The sequence below is a fragment of the Natator depressus genome, chromosome 10 (genome assembly GCF_965152275.1).
Source record: "Natator depressus isolate rNatDep1 chromosome 10, rNatDep2.hap1, whole genome shotgun sequence".
Lineage (NCBI taxonomy): Eukaryota > Metazoa > Chordata > Testudines > Cheloniidae > Natator > Natator depressus.
Window position 1 is genome coordinate 9,511,701 of NC_134243.1, and position 13,929 is coordinate 9,525,629.

General features: G+C 43.1%; 1 protein-coding gene across 7 annotated transcripts in view; it reads left to right on the forward strand.

Annotated features, from left to right (window-relative positions):
* The first annotated feature begins 270 nt into the window (after positions 1-270).
* The window catches only part of TNRC18 (trinucleotide repeat containing 18), a 90,123-nt gene continuing 76,464 nt past the window's right edge, over positions 271-13,929 (forward strand). For all 7 annotated transcript variants that reach the window (XM_074965166.1, XM_074965167.1, XM_074965172.1 and 4 more), the window contains exons 1-2: positions 271-656; positions 2,775-3,108. In XM_074965166.1, the coding sequence (XP_074821267.1) occupies positions 2,904-3,108 (205 nt within the window). In that variant the 5' untranslated portion in view covers positions 271-656; positions 2,775-2,903. The remainder of the gene's footprint in view (positions 657-2,774; positions 3,109-13,929) is intronic.

Below are 13,929 nucleotides of genomic sequence, written 5' to 3' on the forward strand. Positions count from 1 at the left end.
CCTCTAAAAATTCTCACCACCAGTTTTGATCATTCAGCCCTGTTAGGGGAGCCTAGAAACCGGTCGAGTCCTTGGTCCATAATTGGTTTTATAGGAATGGCTGAGGGCCAAAGTGTTTACATGAGGGTGAGTGGCAGTGCGAGCAGCCAATGGGAGACTTACTATGAATTTTTGGCTGGCCAGCTTGGAGAGGGGTGGGACGGGAGGAACAATGCTTGTTTCATTGCTAAAGAGGGTTTTTTTTTTTTTTTTTTTTTTTTTTTTTTTAAGATCCAGAGAGAGGAACTTGAAAGGGGGTTTGTGTAATGTACCTTTTCCAATCGCGGGCTGTATATGGAGATTCTGAATTCTCCAAACCAGCGCTACCTGGATTTTATTAAAAAGCAGAGACCTCTGGAGCAGGAAAGCTGGATTTTAAAGGAAAGCAGAGAGATCGGTGCCGGTGCTCCTTTTTCTTTCAGGGTGGAGGAGAGGGTGAGACCGACTTATGGACTAAAAGGACATTTTTATACCAAAAAAAGGCAAGACGGGCAAAAAGTACTGTTCTAGCTTGGATCTAATTTCTGAGACGGGAGGAAAGCAAAGGCAAAGAGCTAAAGAATGCCAAAGAAGAGAGTTGCATAGAGGAGAGAGGCGGATTCTTCGGGGCTGGAAAGGTAGAATTCTCCGAATTTATTTTTCTGCAGCAAGTTAACTAGGTTTGGTTTGCGTTTTTGGCGAATAGCTTTGCTGTAGGATCCGCTCCCCCGTCACCCTCCAAAACCCTTCTCGTAGTGTAGTTGGCTTTGGTTTCACCCCAATTTCATTACTTAAAAGCCCCCTCCTTTCTCCACCCCCTCCCCCAACACACACACCAAAAAAAAAAAAAAAAAAAATCGAAAATAAAAATAAGGTTTCCAAAGCGACTCCCCAACTTCTCCTTTGCTGATACAGGCTTGGAAAGGAGGTAAGAGAGAGAGACATGTTATGGTTATGGGCTGTTTTTAATTAAAAGCAGGAATGCAGCCATTTTAACTGCGTTTAAGAGGAAGGAAAAGTAAGGAGGTTTTGAAATTGGAACATTGAAGGAAGGCAGATAAATTAACTTCCCCCCCCATCAAAAAAGCCTAGAATCAAAAAGGTCAGCTAAACTTGTCCATTTTGTCATAATGTTATTTCATTCCACTGTAAAATATACGAATAAGAGGAGGGCTTATTAAAAAAACAACGCAGCAACACCCCCTGCTTAAAATGGAAAGCATGTAGCTAAGGATGTCCAGAATTATGTGGGGGTTTTTTTTTTAAAGTAAATGTTTCATCTGGTAACCAGAGGAGGGGAAGAGCCACTGCTTAATAAAGCTGGTGGAATACATGTAACTAAAACCAGGCTAAAATAAGAAACAAAGCTGGTAAGAAAACTCATGTTAAATGGCTTTTGAGCGACTTTGGCTTTCTGGACAGTGCATTCCCTCTTTTTAAACTATGTGTAGGTTAGACATGGGTGGAAATAATTTCAATTTATTTCAGATAATTCTGAGTATTTGCCCTGGAGAGAAAACATGGAATACATAAGAATTCTTCACTTGATCTGGAAACCAATGCTCACTAGACAGCTTGAGTACCCTTTAAAACGTATATATGGGAATGATTGCATGGTATTGAAAATAAATATTTGGGGGGGGGCACAGATTTAAAATATCCTGCTTCCCTCTACCGCCCCTTTTCTTTCAGTAAATTCTAGATATCTTAACATTTTAACTGAATGGTGATGAGTATTTACGAAGCATAAGAGGGTTCTCGAATTAAGCTCCCCCCCCCCAACTAATTTCATTGGCAAACAAGCCGCGGTTTAGAAAATATGTAAGAATATTCCTTAGTAAATCAGTAACTGAAAATGAAACTGAGGATAATACTGTTTCTTATAAAACCGTGACAAGATGCAGTCCCATCTCATGGTAATCTCAGAATTACAATTGTATCGTTGTTGTTGTTTTTTTTTTTTTTTAAATCGTGTGTTCAGTAATAAATCCACTTTCACACAAAAGCTATTTTAAGTGGATTAAGGAACACCGATTTAAAAGCCTAATAATAATAAAAGAACAAAACAACAACAATAATAATCATCGTTTAAAACTCCCCAACTGCGTGTACCTAGTGGAGTCCTCAAGGGCTAAAAAGTTAAAGATTAAATACTTTCAGGATAAGATAATGGGTAAATGTGTAGTGGGACATTTTAATCTATGGGAAGGGGAGGTTTCGCGGTTTTGTAACCTAAAGTTGGTGATTGTGGAGAAGAATATATACTGCGGTGGCTGGTTTCAACCAGATTCGTGGGGCAGGAGCGTCCGGAATGCCTGAGTGAGGCTTTTATTATTTGTCAAAAATTATTTTAACCCGATCTAGCAGGGCTTGCTGAACTCCCCCTTGGTTTTGGTGGGGCGGGGGGCAGAGCGGAAGGTTCTTTTAATTAAACCGAATTCTCTCTCTGCTGTTATTGCAACAAAAATATCGCATTCTCCCAAGCAACGTCTCCCAAGCAACGTTGTGGTCTTCTCTCTGTCAAGCCCGCTCCTTTTCCCCCTTCAAGGCGAGGATATTTTTTTAAATGATTTATATCGGTTGTTTGGGGGGGGGGGAATCAGCTCAACTTTTGGGTGACTTGCTGTATAAATCATTTAGCCTCCGTTTGCAAACAAATTGACTAATCGCGTGTGTGAGGTTTGGATGTGAGGGTGAATTCACCGGAGGGACGGTAACCCCCCGCCGCCGTGTTTGTGTCTGTCTCTCCCCTGCAGGGCGCTCGCCTCGCCAGGACCCCAGCACCCCACCGCGCCATGGGACGCTTTCACACCTTAGTTTTAAAAAACATCTGAACGGGGGGGGGAGGGGGGGAGAGATAAAGTCAACTCGGAGTCCGCGAGTGGATGATGGATGGCAGAGATTTTGGGCTTCCCCGATCTTTTCCCCCTCCTCTGCTGTCCGGGCTGGCCATGGAGAGTCACCGAGTCGGACCCGCCAGCGCAGCCGGGCGCATCGCTCCATCCGCCGGCCACATGGCTGCGGGGCTCCCGGCCCCTCTGGCACCTGGAAAATACCTCGCATCGGGCATCAACATCCATTCCCACCCGGGTAAGGCGCTTTGCGGCCCCGCTGGCGGTGTGTGTGATTTAAATCTCTGAGGCTGAGCTGGAAAGGACAAGCCGCCAGCTCCTTGCAGAGCCCCGGGAAGGGTGGGTCCCGGCTCGGGGGCTCTAGCTCACCCTGGCGCGGGACGAAATACATCCAATCTCATTTTTTTCCTCTTCCCAAAATGTTTCCTTTTCCCCGAGGAGGAGGAAGGTTGGCGCGTGGGGTGTGAAGTCTAGGGAGGCATTTCAGTGTCTGGGGGGCTTTTTACTTTCTCTCCCCTCGAAGAAACGGACCTGAAACGCGTCCCATGCCCTTCTAAAATGCTCTCCCGCTGATTACAATTTTGTATTGCTATCTTTGAAACTTGTCTCGTGGTTTTTTGCTTGAAACAGACCCCCAAGATTTCGCCCACCTTCCTCGATTCCGGATTCCTCCTCCCCCCCTTTTATTTTATTTTACTTGCTCGATTACACTTTCCCCCCAAAAACTATTTTTATATAAAACTGGGACAAAGGAGAAATCTCGCTTCTTCCTTTGGTTTAAACACAAATCCGGACTAGGATTACCTGGTTTCTAGTCTAAATACCACCCCCCCCCTTCCCGCCCCAAGATGTAACAATTTAAATATCTTGCCGGGAACAGTATTAAGAAGGAAAAAAAAAAGTCTGAATCTTAATTGCAAGGCGAGATCTCTCTCTGGTTGGTTTTCCTGTTTTGTAGATGATAATTTCAGTGAGGGAGAGAATCTTGTTCGTGCTTTTCAGCGGAATGGCAAGAGGTGCTAACGGAGGAGTGGGAGACAGGGCGAGTTTCCACCCCCAGTTTCTAAGCAGGGCAGTTACATAGCTGCAACACGCTTTGTTTTGCTAAAGTCTGTTTGTGTTAGGGTTTGAGGGCTCCCCTCTGCTTTCATTCCCCAGCGTCTGCATGGCGTCCTGGGAAGTTCGTTAAGTATGGAAGGATTTTTTTTTTGGGGGGGGGAATGGAGTGTTCAACAACCTAAAAAGTAAATTGTTTAATAGACACCAGCTGGATTTCAAAAATCCAGGAAACTGCCGGGGGGGGGGGGGGGGAGAAGAGAAAGCGGTCCGAGCTGTGTGGCAGCTTGCTTTTTTTTAATGCATCGATGATAAATACCCCCAATATACCACATGAAGCCAACATGGTTTAATTTTTGAGCAGCCTTATTTCTTTGATTGCATGGGGGGAATGTACAAGGAATGCAAGCTAAGAATGTCCGATCGAGCCTTCCTCTCTTTCCCTCTCCCCCAGTAATTTATTGTCCGGGTTTTGAGCTACAGCGGTAGTCGGTTGCTTTGGGAGTGATTCAAGGCAGATGAAAAGTTTTAGTGTTCTCAGAAATTCCCTGCTCCCAGACCTCCCCTTACCCCTTGGAGGGAGAGGGGTCCACATAGGGGAGGGGAGTGGGGGAAGGGGAGGCAGTCAGAAATAACACACACACACATCGCATTATGAATCCTTGGGGCTTGCAGAATGTCCAACTTTTGCACATTAACTGAGGATGCATTTTTGTGGTTGTGTGTGTGACTCCGTTAAAAAGCTGAGTAGCTGGAAGTGTTTTTATTTTTAAAACTGTAGATAGAAAGCTGTTGTGTAGAGGGGGGGTTTTACGGGTTACGCTCTTTTAAAGAATCAATCCTTTACCAGCCGGATGGATGCAATTTCTAAAGTGCTTTGGGGCTATTTCTTATTAATACATAAAACCTAATCTCAAGTGCCTGCCTTTTTTAGATAGCTTTTTTGTTGTTGTTGTTGAAATTCTTATAAGTCAATATAGCTGGGAATCGGTCTGCACATGTGTCAGCCAACTGTTTATTTTTCTTTCATTGCACATTTAAAAATATGTTGCTTTTTCAGCTACTTCGTGTTGTGTAGCCTGTGTTTGTGGCCTGAAAGGAGGTTGCTTGCAGTCCAGCGCTCAAATATTTCTTCAGTTACATTTCTTTTTTTCTGGGTGTGGAAAGGTGACTCTGAGGTTACATTAGGCATTGGTAGGGGACAAGTTTTGCAATAATAAACCTGCCTTTCTCTACAGCGCATGGAATGGATGACTTTGAAATTTACAAACCTGATTGCCAACATCTGCAAAGAAGGAAGCAGCCCGAATCGAGGGAAAGATTTATTGGTTTTAGAATGGGTGGCAGTGCCAATTTTCCAGGTGCTAAAACAAGAGGTGTAAAATGAAGAGCAATAAAACGAAGCACATGGGCAAACACCTCATTTTCCACCACCTCCTGCTAAGGCAAAATGTAATCTCTCTAAAATTGATCTCCCTGCCTAGACAAACAGGTGGAGCCTAGTATCAGGGTTTTAGTTTCCTTTATTTTTAAAAGACGTACAAACCTGTAATTCTTTGCTGGGGAGAATGATTACAATTACCTTTCCAATTTGTATTAATAGAAGCTTTGCCCCATGCTCCCTCCCTGCCTTGCTTGCTTGCTTGTTTGCTTGCTTGGGCTATCTCATGAAATAATTGCTTTATGTTTACCCCCTGTTTCCTCTGGCTGATCCCAGAAGTTTCTATCACTCTTGTGGCTTTGAGGTGCAAACACTGTCCTTTGAAAGGGGGTTCAGGTAGAACTCCCCCCGGGCTGGTAAGCCAGTGGGGAGATCTGGTCCTTCTTTAAAGGAATTTAATCTTCTCTTTTCCACAAGTTTGGATTTTACATCTAAGCCACTTCCGAGATAACTCCCCCATCAGCCTTCCACAATTCATTCCCTGCATTCCCTCATAAACTCTCTACCCTGTATTACTATTAACAAAGCTCTCTCACCCAGGTTGGCTACAGTAGGGAGTGGTAATTCCCAGACAGGCTAAATTGCATTAAAAAGATATGTACAATTGACAGTTTAAACTTCCATTATGCTGTGGCAGTTGGTAGACAGGGATTTTTTTATGGCTTTAACAATTTCATTTTAAATGATGATTGCTTCCTGCTATTTAGAGCGTCAACCACCCCACCCTCCCGGTAATTTTAAGTTGTTGAATGAGGGAGGGGTAGCATTTTAACAGAGCATCTTGAAATCAGTCAATGAATAAACAGGACTAAAGAAAGTGACTGCTGAATCCCTCCCCAAGTCATCTTAAACTAAATTCATCCCTTTAAAAATAGTGTGATTTACTATGCTTCTGGATCTAGTTCTTTTAGCCTATTGATTTCAAAATTCTTTGCTGTGTAGCCTTTCTGTGCTAGAAAACCCCGAGCTAAAGGACCCTGCGCTCTGGCTCAGCTAAGAGACTTGCAGGCAGTTGTCTCTTCTCTTATGTATGTATTTTTCATGTGAACTTGCCAATAATCCTGATCCATTGAAGATTTTTGGGGGGGGGATGGGGACAGAAGTCTTTTGTCTGACGCAGTACAGTGTGGGTTGTTGCAGTTATGGGGAAGGGGATACTTACTAGGGGCAGTGAGAAGGTAGAACTGGATTCTCTGCCAGCTCAGACCTAGATCTGGCTAAATGCAGTTATTCCTAGTGGTTCTACATTTCTTTGATTCTTGGCTTGTTGGAGATAGGCAGGTCGTTCATGTCTCTTTTGGGTGGCAGAGGACAGGATGTACATGCCAGCCAGGAGGTAGCATGGCACCTTCCTAAGGGTCCTGCTAAATGTCCGTGAAAAGAGTTAGGAAGGTGACATTATGCAATGGCATCTCATCCACAGCAGCAAAGGAGTTCGGCAAGAAGAGGAGGTGTACTTTAAATAAAAGAGAAGGCGATTGTAATCAATGATGCCAGATTGCAGAGTCCATTAATACACTAGCCTTTCATCTCTGGAGACCTGGTTCAAAATCTGGTGGGTTATTGGTTTTTGCCTTAGGTCACAAGTGAAATGAGTTTAGTGGTCTCGGCTTAATCCACAAAGCACTTTTATTTCCAGCACAAAACCCAGAGTTAGTGTGTTACCATTGGCAATGTCGGCATAGCAAAAGCCTGAGACTGAACAGCATGGGCTGATGCAGGACCATGTTGACGTCAAGTAGCAGAGATGCGTGAGAGAAACTTGCCCAGGACCTGACTATATCAAAATGTACCAAACTCCCTGAAAAACAAAACAAAAACTGCCATTGCTTTTCCCCGGTGTTAGGATATTATATTTCTGGGTGGGGTGTGTGTATATAATCTGGTGAGTGCTCTTTGTAGGTATTGTTACATTCTGGTCTGAGGAACTTGATTTTCCAGAGTGTTCCACTAAGGCTTCCTTAATCCACAAGAAGGGACTTAAATCTTAATGGCAAGATAAGTAATAAATAAAACTTGCAAGCTCGCCAGCCAAAGAAAAAGGGCCCAGATTGAGGGAAGAGATGCTTTTATATTTCCACGTTAAGTATCTGTGTCCAGATATAGGAAGTGTGAGAGTTTTAAAATGGATCGGAAACTGTTCCTATGTACACCATTGCAGTGATAGGCAAGAAAGTCTGTTGCACGTATTTACTGAGTATGAGACTTGGGCCTGCGTAAAATTTGTTTTTTTACCCGCACTCCTAACCAATGTAGCTATGCTGGCAAAAATTATAAACACCTCTCATATGACATAGTGGTGCCAGCAAAAGCCCCACGTAACTGCAGTTATGCTGGCAAAAGTGCAGTTTTGCTGATATAAGCTGCATCCACATGAGTGCTTTGCTGGCGTAGCATCTGGTATAGCCATACTGGCCAAATGCTCTTAATACAGACCTGGCCTGCCATCTTTTCTGCCTGTAAATTGCCTATCACACAGTTTAGTGCTAGACAAATGGTAAGAAATAATAACCTGTAACCTCTACACCAGCCTGCCGCAAGCTGGAATTGGGATGTGGGCTCTAAAGTTATCCAGTGCTGTAAATTCAACTGATCAGCTTAGTGGTTCAGCACAGGTATTTTTGTAATTATGATACATTCTGGGAAAATTTCATTGTGTTCAATGGGGAAAATTTCATTGTGTTTAATGGTCCCTGAAATCACACTTCCCCTCTGGGTAGTGTGGTGGGTCTGGTGCTGTGGAGTGCTGGCTTGTAATATAAAACAAGGAGGAATGTTAGCTGACTAGAGACCTGCCAGAGGTGGTATTTCTCCCTCTCATGACCCTCCCTTGTCTAAATTAGGCATTTTTGACATAAACTTACCACCAGCGCTGTCCCCCCAGTAGCAGTGGTGGAGAGAGGCACTTTTGCAAACAGGGCTCTGGACCCCCATGATCTAGACCGGCTCTGAACGGGGCTCATGCTTGAACCAGTCACGTGCAGCCCTGTCTACGTTCACGCTTTTACTGCTAGATCTGCTGCAGTAGCAGCACAAGTGGGAAATCCTTGGCAATGAAGTCTAGGGTAGGAACACCCCCCCCCCCCAAACACACACACACACTCTCTGGGTTTCCAACTTGTTGACAACAAATAGCGGAAGGTTGATAGAGGAACAATGACAGTTCTGTGTCTATTCACCCCAAGGGGAAGTTGTGAATATGGTAGTTAGGCCAGGTGTTACTTTGGTCCCCTCATAGGTTTTTATAGAAATATTTAGAGCACGCATTGGTAAATTACGGTGTAAGAAGGACGGGAATGGATTGAGATTCCCTGACCCTCCTTCCCTCCACTACCCATTTTTCCACCAACTTAAATTGAGATCACTTCAAAGCTTGCGAAGCCAGAGAATGTTATGAGAAGAACTGGCTTCTCTGTACCTGCACTAGTCTTCATTTTTGGAGCTGTCCCATGGGTGCAGCACTTCTTCCGGTGCAGTGACCCTAGTGACAGTCATTGTGAAGCCATGTCTACACGAGAGAGACTTGAACTGGTGTAACAAACACCAGTACAGAAAGCTAGTGTGGACCCCTCCTGTAGGTGCAACAGTCTTGCTTTTTAAACTACATATGGGTAGTTATATTGGGGCAAATTGACCTGTTCTAGACAATCCGCATAGAAAGGGCACCAGGTGCCACAAGTACTCCTTTTCTTTTTATGTATGTCACTGTGTCATTTAAACCTGTTCACAGCAAGTCCAGGCATTGCTGGTGACCACCTGGTCCGTGTTGACGTTAGAGCGTCCATCATTGCAACTACCACTGGAGTTGAACACCTACTAGGAAATTCTAGCGGAGGAAGGGAGGAAAACTACTATAGACTAGCCCTCATTGCTCTAGTTCACAACAAACCTATTCCTTTCCAACACTTCAGCCGTTGGAGAATGGACCTTGTTGGAGGGAAGATGGGGATGAAGCTTGCTTGTTATTTAGCTTTTCTAATATAGCAACGTTGGTAAGCAGAGAGGTTGTTTGCAAAAGGGAAATTCTGAATTTCATTTCCTTCCTAAAGACTGCAGCAACGTTCTTGTTGGTTTATAATTATATTATAATAGTGGTTATTTAAGGAAATTAATTTAAGGTTCCTGCAACAATGTTAACACAGCATGTTGCACTTTCTGGCTTTGTCTGAACTAGGATTTAAAGGTGTGATGGTAGAATTAATTAGCTAGCTAACGTGATCTAACACCTAGCTCTAGTCAAGGCAAGCTGTACTTAAGCAAATGCTAGTCCAGTTACAGCCTGGGTGCTCCACTCTCCAAAGCTGTAACTGGACAAGTTTAGCATTTGCTTAAGTACAATTTGCAGTGTTTTGTCCAGTTTTAGGAGGTGTTAGCTAGCTCAATCTAACATACACGATCCAAACCATGTATTGGTTGTACCAGTGTCTGGTTTAAATGCATGGCTTAACCTAGCACTGTCATACAATGTATACCCTAAAATATAAGGGATGTGTGAGCTTGCTGAGTTAATATTACTGTAAGAACCCTTGCATTTTTGCTTTTATTTTAATTGTAAAACTTTAACTCTGTTTTTGCATGTATCTTTTTAATAAAAGAGGGTAGGATGCAGGGAGTGTGTGGGGCAAATGTCTGCACTTAATGATGGTAACATTTAAGGGGTCCCAATTAGTGAGGTGTGAACTTTAAAATCTGAGATGAATGAGAGAGGAGCAGAGAGAGAGAGAGAGAGAGAATCTTTTCTGCTATGGTTTGTCTGAAAACAGTTTTTTGAAGAGGTGGGTTGGCAGAGCAGCCTGTCCTCTGTTTGCATAGTGATCGCTGCATCTTACCAATAGGGCTGGGGGGCCCTTTAAAGAAATTCCAGCAAGTCTAGAATTGCAGGAATACTGCTCAGTGCAGCAAAATTTGCAGAGATCTCCCTAAGATCATACAGCCCATAATTCTCATCCTCACCATTTTATCTTTTTCCCGTTGTTGAGGCAGAATTAGGAGAGACTTTTGTTGTGTGTATTTCCATACAACATTTTATATTTCTTTTTAAATGTATCAGAACTGCACTTTTATAAACTCTAGCCCGCTGGTGCTGTGGCTGGATCTGTGTGAGCATGAGATTTTCTGCACCTAGCAATTGTGGGATCAAGACTTCTTGTGATTTTTCTCCAGTCTCCAGATTTTTCACCAGTACAAGCTCCCTTTTTTACACTAGTACGTCACAAGTGCATTGGGGGAGTAAGAGTGGTGGAAAAAATTCCTAATTTAGACAAGCTTCCAGGAGTGGTGTAGCAGTGAAAGTTTGGCTCTCTTTCCTTAGTGTCACAAATGATCAGCTGTTGCGTATGCAGTATGCTTCTGTTTTCCTTTCCAGCTGTTTTAGATGATGATTATGGGAAACAAAAGGTGATCATTTTAGTATCACTCTAAATCAGGGGCACATTGAGAAAAAGTTGACAGGTGAAGGATGATTATAAACGGACATTGCTGGGGACCTAAAGAATGTTAATGTTTTAATATGTCAAGAGTTGAAATGTTGATAAAAGATGGAGGTGACCTTGGGAACAATTTTTATTACAAGCATCAGTAGTGGCCAAAAGAATCATTTTAAGGGAATTGGAAATTGACAAACCAGCTGAAGATTGTGGGACTGGTACAATGAAATGAGTGATGTGGCAAGTCTGGAAGAGATATGGTGGCTTTAGAGAAATGACTTAGGGAGAATTTTAAGGAGATTTGGACCTCCTTTCTAGATCTGTATTCCTGATAACTTCAAAAATGGTCACAGTTCCATATATCTAGCCATCTTTTTTTGTCCTGGTATGTTATTAAATGTTAGATTATTTTTATTCTTGACGGTTATATATTGAATCTTGCCTCCTGTGTACTACTGCTTTTCTCCTCCCACTATGTTCTGTTCAGCCTCTTATCATTGGTCTTTAAGCTTAATTCCCCATGGTTTTGAATGCACTTTTAATATATTTGGTTCTAATTGATTTTAATTATGAAAATCATTTAAATGACGGACATGCTTGGCAGGTGAGGTTAACTTGGCTTTGCATATATCGTTGCTGCAAAAAAGAGTGTGTTCTTAACTCCAGCTAGCTCAGTCAGGTTAAAACAGCAGTGAAGACCTGACAACTCCGCTTTTAATTCAGGTTAAAGTCTGTAGGGGAGCCTGCAGTTGAATTCACCTAAGTTAACTGAATTGCCAAGTCTTTGCTGCTATTTTAACCTGCATTAGCTAAATTGGATTAGCTAACCTGTTTTAAGAACAGCCCCTTTTTTTTGTGTGTGGTGAAGATATATCCTTAGTGCAAGTCACCATCAGGGCAAGAACATTGTGTGTGTGTGTGTGTGTGTGTGTGTGTGTGTGTGTGTGTGTGAAATAACTAGAAAGCAATAACACATGGCTCCATGTACTGTGTGTGTGACCATTATGTAATTCTCTGTTTCATATCCAGATCTGTTATGTCAATATACATCATATGGACAATATTAGGACAAATCAAGTACTATTATATTCAAGTGCATAAACATTGTGTGTGTGTTTTCTCTCCCCTTCTCCCCCCCCCCCCCCCGCCCCAGTTTCCACTTTTTTCTCCTTTGTATGCTCCAGTAGCTATACACACTACACGTCATTTCAGTCCTGCGTTACACTCAGGGGTTTCCCTTCACTGTCCCACTGCTACAGCAGAGCCTTCTCCAGAATGAGATTAGCAGCACAAAGCAGCGATTCTTCTGCTTCTTTTAATGTGTCCTCTGGGTTTGTGTGGGATCGGAAATTCCTACTTTCATCAGATGAGCCCTCTCTGTAACTTTTTTTGGCCAGATCTTCCGCATCTCCTCCTCACGATGACATTCGTGTTGGTACAAGCGTTGTATACTCCCCCCACCCCCCACCATTGTTAAAGTTAGTTTTACCATATTTTCTTCTCTAAATCTCTCCACATAACTGAGCGGCCTCCATCTTGTCTGGCACAAGAAAGCTCTCTGTCTTTTCCTAGCCAGGTTCAATATAGTTCTGAGAATAATAAAACCACCTCTTGTATCATTTAGACAAATGTTTCATGCCTATAGGTACAAGTGTAAGTGACAGCCATAGATTACAATACACCATACAAGTAGCATCTGTAGCTGGGTGGCTGAACTTTGCAACGTCAGGGGCTGCGCTGGCAATTTGTCAAGAGCCCAAGGGCTGTGTTTTAATTTGAATATGTATTTAATGCACACAACCATAATATTTGCTTATACTTTTATCTCCTTTGATCAGCGACTAGAAAGCACTTATTTTGATTTTTTTTGCCAGTAGTAAAAACATGGCTGTTTCCAGTTATGCCATCTTTCTAACAGCAGGGAGATGTTAGCAAAGGGCTACTTTTTAGGGGGGCAACTACTGGGCATCCTTGATATGGGGTGAAGTTTCAAGCAGAATGGTTGAGCATGAGCACAAATGGAGCTGGAGCGTGTAGTGTGTTTAATTCATTAAAAGGATGGTTTGGAATGCCAGGGCAGGTGGTAGAAACAAGGTGTAAAGAGAAGCAGGGATGGAAATGCAGATGATGCTGGTGGCAGGAGGAAAGGCTCTGCTGCCCAGAGTGATGAGACAAGGAAGGATGGGGTGGTGGAGTTTGAGAGGACAGGGAGAGCTGATGGCACTCACTGGAAGGTGTTGTGAACCCCGCTGAAGACGGGGTTGGGGCGGGAATGAAAAGGGCTAGAATTGTGGGGTCTGGTCATGCCATTGTTGTTAATAGGGCTTTCTGTTTACAAATGGATGGCGTGTTATGGCCCATGGGCAGAAGATAATATGGTGAGATTCAACCTGTTGAAAAACTCATGGTACTCAATCTGGGGAGGGAGAGAACAATCCAAAACACAGAATCAGTGGGAGCAAGAGACACACAAAGGCGTAGTGCCACAAGAGAAATGGGATGCTAGTGAACTGTAAATAGAGAGGCCTCCAACACAGACCACAGAGGTAGGTAGTGCCTCTTGAAACCATCCTGGTGAGACAGCATCGAGAATTGCACGTGGCTTTCTGTGTACCTCCATCCCTGCAACAAAAAAGAACAAATGGGACGGGCAGCTTGACTAAGGAGGAAAGATTAGAGGACTAAAATCTGAATAGTTTAGCTGAAAAAAGAACATCTGTGGGGATTGCAACTTCAGTATTTAGAGGGGTAAGTGCCCAAGGACAGAGGAATGTTCAGAATGGTTCAAAGAATAAGTGGGTTGAGATTAAGAGGAGAATTATTTTGAGCAAATACCAGGGAAGATATCTTAAAGGTGTCACGGTCTATTCTGGTTTGCCTAAATTAGGGACAGTATCAGTCCCCGGTATAGATCTCTGTATATTTCAGGACCAGGGTAAAACACATCAGCATCAGGCCCTGCTTTACACCTGTATAGAACATTTACACTGGAGTTTGTATCCTATATTGGCACAGAAATCCCTAATGTAGACAAGTCCATAGGCTGTTGACTAGTCTCACAGGAGAAGTGGTGGAAGCCACTTCAGTTGCAGATGTCCTATATGAAGAGGACAAAGCAATGTAGGGAACATCGGCA